We start from the raw sequence: 7,500 nt of genomic DNA, 5'->3' as shown, positions 1-7,500 counted from the left end.
ACAAATGCCTCTGTAATTGTTAGGGTCAAATTTGTCTCCATTCTTAAAGATTGGGGTTATGAGTCCTTGATTCCAGATGTCAGGGAAATAACCTACACTCAGGATCAAATTAAACAATTTTAATATAGCCAATTGAAATTTTGCACTAGTGAGTTTGAGCATCTCATTTAGGATGCCATCAGGTCCGCAGGCTTTTTTAAATTTGAGAGCCTGAAGTTTCTTATAGAGCTCCTGGTCAGTAATTGGGGAGTCCAATGGGTTTTGATTGTCCTTTATAGCTTTTTCTAATCCATTCAACTTCTCATGGATTTGGCGTTGTTCTGCGTTTGTGTCAATTTGAACGGTGTTGTAGAGTGTTTTGAAATGGGTTGTCCATATGTTACCATTTTGTATCGCTAGTTCCTCTTGTTTAGATTTTTTTCTTTTTTTCCAATTTTGCCAAAAGTTGTTTGTGTTTATGGACTCCCCAATTAATATCAGCTGCTTGCTGTTGTATTGCGCTTTTTTGGTTGTACGTTTATAGAGTTTTAAAGTCTCACAGTAATGAAGGCGTAATTCACCATTATTTGGGTCTCTGTGCTTTTGGTTGGATAGTGTTCTAAGTTTTTTCCTTATAATTTTACAATCTGCATCAAACCAGTTGTCATTTGTGATTTGTTTTGTTTTGTTTTTTATCAATTTCAATTGTGCTTCTTTTGCCATTTGCCTGAATATATAGTTGATGTTTCGTACTGCTAGATTGATGCCTTCTTTACTGTGAGTGAATGTGGTATCCAGAAAGTTATCTAAGAGTGTTTGGATATTTTGGTTCCAGGTTGCTTTCTGGTGTTCTTCTGTGCTGTTTTGGGCCCATCTGTATGAATTTCTGATGTTGTACAGCTTACTGGGCTGTGAATGTGTGGTTGTTTCCAGGTCTGTTCTTTTGAGGAACAACGTAATTTGGCTGTGATCAGACAGAGGTGTTAGTGGCTTGACAGTGAATGAGCTGAGAGAGAAAGGGTCCATGTCTGTGATCATATAGTCTACTGTACTGTGGCCAAGAGGTGAGCAGTAGGTGAATCTCCCCAAAGAGTCCCCCCGTAACCTACCATTGACAAAGTACAGACCCAGGCTTCTACAGAGCTGCAAAAGATCCCTTCCGTTTTTGTTGACGGTGCTGTCACTGTTGTTTCTATGGGGGAGATGAAGACAGTTAGAAACAGTATGGCCTGTAATAAAGCTGTCCCCTTGTGTGCTCCTTAGATCAGGTAGTGTTCCTGTGCGCGCATTTGTGTCCCCACAGATGAGCACATTTCCCTGGGCCTGGAAATGGCACGTCTCTTCCTCAAGGGTGGGGAAGATCTCCTCTGAGTAATATGGGGATTCTGAGGGGGGATATATATTGCGCAAAGGAACACATTTTTTTCTGTCAGTACAAGTTCTTTTTTTAGTTGTAACCAAATGTGATATTTGCCAATTTTGAGGGGATCAATTAGATTTTGTAGTTGGGATTTGTACCAAATGATCAATCCTCCAGAGTCTCTGCCTCTATTGACAGAGCTGTGTTTCTGTGATGGCACGATTACCTCTCTGTAGCCTGTGGGACAGTGAGTGACAACGTCAGCCTTACACCATGTCTCCTGCAGAATGATGACGTCAACATCTTTAAGATTTTTGTTGAACTCCAGTGCTAAACTCTTCAGACCAAAGGTTGATGAGTTTAGGCCCTGAATGTTCCACATGCTAACTGATAGCGATTTCATGTTGCAAAAAGAAAGAATAGCAGTCAGAAATACAGTAACTACTAACTAATAACTTGTTAAGAGTGAGATAAACAGGATATCAGCTAACATTTATTCTGTTATATATATACACTGCTCAAAAAATAAAGGGAACACTAAAATAACACATCCTAGATCTGAATGAAAGAAATAATCTTATTAAATACTTTTTTCTTTACATAGTTGAATGTGCTGACAACAAAATCACACAAAAATAATCAATGGAAATCCAATTTATCAACCCATGGAGGTCTGGATTTGGAGTCGCACTCAAAATTAAAGTGGAAAACCACACTACAGGCTGATCCAACTTTAAAACAAGTCAAAATGAGGCTCAGTAGTGTGTGTGGCCTCCACGTGCCTGTATGACCTCCCTACAACGCCTGGGCATGCTCCTGATGAGGTGGCGGAAGGTCTCCTGAGGGATCTCCTCCCAGACCTGGACTAAAGCATCCGCCAACTCCTGGACAGTCTGTGGTGCAACGTGACGTTGGTGGATGGAGCGAGACATGATGTGCCAGATGTGCTCAATTGGATTCAGGTCTGGGGAACGGGTGGGCCAGTCCATAGCATCAATGCCTTCCTCTTGCTGGAACTGCTGACACACTCCAGCCACATGAGGTCTAGCATTGTCTTGCATTAGGAGGAACCCAGGGCCAACCGCACCAGCATATGGTCTCACAAGGGGTCTGAGGATCTCATCTCGGTACCTAATGGCAGTCAGGCTACCTCTGGCGAGCACATGGAGGGCTGTGCGGCCCCCCAAAGAAATGCCACCCCACACCATGACTGACCCACCGCCAAACTGGTCATGCTGGAGGATGTTGCAGGCAGCAGAACGTTCTCCAAGGCGTCTCCAGACTGTCATGTCTGTCACGTGCTCAGTGTGAACCTGCTTTCATCTGTGGCGGATTTGCCAATCTTGGTGTTCTCTGGCAAATGCCAAACGTCCTGCACGGTGTTGGGCTGTAAGTCCCTGTGGACGTCGGGCCCTCATACCACCCTCATGGAGTCTGTTTCTGACCGTTTGAGCAGACACATGCACATTTGTGGCCTGCTGGAGGTCATTTTGCAGGGCTCTGGCAGTGCTTCTCCTGCTCCTCCTTGCACAAAGGCGGAGGTAGCGGTCCTGCTGCTGGGTTGTTGCCCTCCTACGGCCTCCTCCACATCTCCTGATGTACTGGCCTGTCTCCTGGTAGCGCCTCCATGCTCTGGACACTACGCTGACAGACACAGCAAACCTTCTTGCCACAGCTCGCATTGATGTGCCATCCTGGATGAGCTGCACTACCTGAGCCACTTGTGTGGGTTGTAGACTCTGTCTCATGCTACCACTAGAGTGAAAGCACCGCCAGCATTCAAAAGTGACCAAAACATCAGCCAGGAAGCATAGGAACTGAGAAGTGGTCTGTGGTCACCACCTGCAGACCCACTCCTTTATTGGGGGTGTCTTGCTAATTGCCTATAATTTCCACCTGTTGTCTATTCCATTTGCACAACAGCATGTGAAATTTATTGTCAATCAGTGTTGCTTCCTAAGTGGACAGTTTGATTTCACAGAAGTGTGATTGACTTGGAGTTACATTGTGTTGTTTAAGTGTTCCCTTTATTTTTTTGAGCAGTATATATATATAAATATTCCTATTCATTGAACAAGTAAATACTAGTACAATAGGTGTGTGTGTGTGTGTGTGTGTGTGTGTGTGTGTGTGTGTGTGTGTGTGTGTGTGTGTGTGTGTGTGTGTGTGTGTGTGTGTGTGTGTGTGTGGTGTGTGTGTATGCGTCCGTGTGTGTTTAGTGCAGTTTAGTGCAGATGTATTGGAGGAGCTGTTTAATCTCACTTAATCCTACAGGGTTCTCCTGTCCTCTGACGACCTCTGCGTAGCTGCGCTGGTCTTGCTGTTGGGCCCTGTGGAGTGGAGGAGGGCCAGGTCTGGGCCGGGGGGCTTCCAGGTCTGGGCCGGGGGGCTTCCTCTGGTCTGGTAAAGGTGGTGGTCTGGTGTGGGGTAGTAGGCTGGGCCCGGTCCAGTCTGGCTAAGCCGATGGAAGTGGTGATGCTCTGGAGGTGGGTGGGGCCTGTGGGGTGCACTGGGTCTGGTGTGGCGTTGAAGGGGCCTGGGGCTCCTTGGTGGTGCAGTGGTCTGGTAGGGGTCTCTGGGTGCTCCTCTGTCCAGTACAGCATGGGGTGTTTGTCTACCAAGTGCTACGTCCTTTAGGGACTTGGCAAACATCCCTACTGTCTGCTTCCTCAGGTGGGAGTGGTCGTGCAGATGCTCTGGGGTGATTGTTGGGTGGTGAGCAACGTGTACGTTCGGGAGTAGGCCACACCCTCTGGTGATGTCAGCGTTGACTTTCTGAATGGTACGGGGATGAAAGTCTTTGCGGGGCAGCAGAGTGGAGATGGTGATGTGGGAGTTGGGGAACCACTCAGAGGCCCTCTCTGCTACTCTGTTGACCAGGCTGCCTACTCTCTCCTGCTCCTCTCGCAGGTTGTTAGTGCCGGTGTGAATAATGATGTGGCCTGGTGTGCCAAAGTCAGGCTGGGACAGGATGTGGAGTGCATCTTGTGTTTTTGGGGGAAGAGTTTATCTTCTTGGATGAATTTCCCATTTGAGTCAATGAGGATGGCCACCTCAGTGGGTTTTACCAGATTAGTGCGTTTACGGTCTGGGGCTGGAGTACACAGGGCCTGTGTACATGGAGGGGTGTGTGGGGGTGTGTCAGGGGGGGGCAGAGAGCTTCTCTCTGTAGTAGGTGTCTCCATGTGGGCCTCTTTGTTGACTGGGGGTGTGGGTAAAGTGTTGTCGATATGGGGGGGGATTGTGGGTAAAGGTGGGTCAGTGGGGTTGTTAGGGGTGGTGAGGGGCTGCAGCTTCTCTCTGGGAGTCTCTACAGTCTGTTCTCTGTGCTGTAGCACCCTCTTGATGACAGACAACTCCTTTGCCATCTCCTCCTTTACCTGCACTAGCTCTTTCCTCATGGTGGCCTTTACCTCCTCAAGCGCTGTGGTAAGACTCTCCCTGTATGTGTTCTGACTCTCCCTGTATGTGTTCTGACTCTCTCTGTGTGTGTTCTGACTCTCCCTGTGTGTGTTCTGACTCTCCCTGTATGTGTTCTGACTCTCCCTGTATGTGTTCTGACTCTCTCTGTGTGTGTTCTGACTCTCCCTGTATGTGTTCTGACTCTCCCTGTATGTGTTCTGACTCTCTCTGTGTGTGTTCTGACTCTCCCTGTATGTGTTCTGACTCTCCCTGTATGTGTTCTGACTCTCTCTGTGTGTGTTCTGACTCTCTCTGTATGTGTTCTGACTCTCCCTGTATGTGTTCTGACTCTCTCTGTATGTGTTCTGACTCTCCCTGTATGTGTTCTGACTCTCTCTGTGTGTGTTCTGACTCTCTCTGTGTGTGTTCTGACTCTCTCTGTATGTGTTCTGACTCTCTCTGTGTGTGTTCTGACTCTCCCTGTATGTGTTCTGACTCTCTCTGTGTGTGTTCTGACTCTCTCTCTCTCTGTGTGTTTCAGCCATGAGAACTCTAGTGGGTACTACCGTACGTCCGTCTACTTCCTGTCTAAGATATTCGCTGACCTCATCCCTAACCGTATTGTACCTATCTTCATCTTCTCAGCCATCGCCTACTATATGATGGGTATGAACCACACACACTCCTATATGATGGGTATGAACCACACACACTACTATATGATGGGTATGAACCACACACACTCCTATATGATGGGTATGAACCACACACACTACTATATGATGGGTATGAACCACACACACTACTATATGATGGGTATGAACCACACACACTCCTATATGATGGGTATGAACCACACACTACTATATGATGGGTATGAACCACACACTACTATATGATGGGTATGAACCACACACACACACTACTATATGATGGGTATGAAACACACACACTACTATATGATGGGTATGAACCACACACACACACTACTATATGATGGGTATGAACCACACACAGACACACACACAGGTCAGAACACACACACACAGGTCAGAACACACACAACACACACAGGTCAGAACACACACACACACACACACAGGTCAGAACACACACAACACACACAGGTCAGAACACACACAACACACAGGTCAGAACACACACACACACAGGTCAGAACACACACAACACACACACACACAGGTCAGAACACACACACACACACACACAGGTCATTAATCATCCTTCCTTCTATGATAAAATGTCTCTCTCCCTCCCTCCCTCCCTCCCTCCCTCCACCAGGTCTGAAGCCAGCCTTCACAGCGTTCCTGCTCTTTGCGCTGACGATGTCCCTGGTCAGTCTAGCTGGGGTCAGTCTAGCGTTCCTGGTATCAGCCTCTGTCTCCTCCTTCGCTATGGCCAACGTCCTCATCGCCCTGCCTTTCGTCTTCATGATGGTGAGAGACACACAAACACACTCAAACACTCAGACACACACTAACTCTCTCTCTCTCTCTAGGTGTTTGGAGGGTTCCTGGTCAACCTTAACGCCATGTTGTCCTGGTTGTCATGGCTGAAATGGATCAGCATCTTCCGCTACGGCCTAGAGGTAGGAGGGAGGGAGGGAGGGAGGGAGGGAGGGAGGGAGGGAGGGAGGGAGGGAGTCTACATGTAATGATCCTATTAGAGAGTTGGACAGTCTGATTGATGGTCCTATTAGAGAGTTGGACAGTCTGATTGATGGTCCTATTAGAGAGTTAGACAGTCTGATTGATGGTCCTATTAGAGAGTTAGACAGTCTGATTGATGGTCCTATTAGAGAGTTAGACAGTCTGATTGATGGTCCTATTAGAGAGTTAGACAGTCTGATTGATGGTCCTATTAGAGAGTTAGACAGTCTGATTGATGGTCCTATTAGAGAGTTGGACAGTCTGATTGATGGTCCTATTAGAGAGTTGGACAGTCTGATTGATGGTCCTATTAGAGAGTTGGACAGTCTGATTGATGGTCCTATTAGAGAGTTAGACAGTCTGATTGATGGTCCTATTAGAGAGTTGGACAGTCTGATTGATGGTCCTACTGGAGAGTTGGACAGTCTGATGGTCCTATTAGAGAGTTGGACAGTCTGATTGATGGTCCTATTAGAGAGTTGGACAGTCTGATTGATGGTCCTATTAGAGAGTTGGACAGTCTGATGGTCTTATTAGAGAGTTGGACAGTCTGATTGATGGTCCTATTAGAGAGTTAGACAGTCTGATTGATGGTCCTATTAGAGAGTTGGACAGTCTGATTGATGGTCCTATTAGAGAGTTGGACAGTCTGATGGTCCTATTAGAGAGTTGGACAGTCTGATGGTCCTATTAGAGAGTTGGACAGTCTGATTGATGGTCCTATTAGAGAGTTGGACAGTCTGATGGTCCTATTAGAGAGTTGGACAGTCTGATTGATGGTCCTATTAGAGAGTTAGACAGTCTGATTGATGGTCCTATTAGAGAGTTAGACAGTCTGATTGATGGTCCTATTAGAGAGTTGGACAGTCTGATTGATGGTCCTATTAGAGAGTTGGACAGTCTGATTGATGGTCCTATTAGAGAGTTGGACAGTCTGATTGATGGTCCTATTAGAGAGTTGGACAGTCTGATTGATGGTCCTATTAGAAAGTTGGACAGTCTGATGGTCCTATTAGAGAGTTGGACAGTCTGATGGTCCTATTAGAGAGTTAGACAGTCTGATGGTCCTATTAGAGAGTTGGACAGTCT

General features: G+C 46.7%; 1 protein-coding gene across 4 annotated transcripts in view; it reads left to right on the top strand.

Moving 5' to 3' along the window:
• abcg2b (ATP-binding cassette, sub-family G (WHITE), member 2b) overlaps positions 1-7,500 on the top strand; it is a gene marked incomplete at its 5' end in the record, with an annotated part of 15,001 nt that overhangs the window by 5,986 nt on the left and 1,515 nt on the right. For 3 of the 4 annotated variants that reach the window (XM_029744697.1, XM_029744695.1, XM_029744698.1), the window contains 3 exon segments: positions 5,283-5,407; positions 6,044-6,198; positions 6,261-6,350. In XM_029744697.1, the coding sequence (XP_029600557.1) occupies positions 5,283-5,407; positions 6,044-6,198; positions 6,261-6,350 (370 nt within the window). 4 annotated transcript variants of the gene reach the window in all.

Source organism: Salmo trutta, unplaced genomic scaffold, assembly GCF_901001165.1.
Source record: "Salmo trutta unplaced genomic scaffold, fSalTru1.1, whole genome shotgun sequence".
In the NCBI taxonomy this organism is placed as follows: domain Eukaryota; kingdom Metazoa; phylum Chordata; class Actinopteri; order Salmoniformes; family Salmonidae; genus Salmo; species Salmo trutta.
The sequence above is the reverse complement of the archived record's forward strand: the minus strand, read 5'-3'. Positions and strand labels throughout refer to the sequence as shown.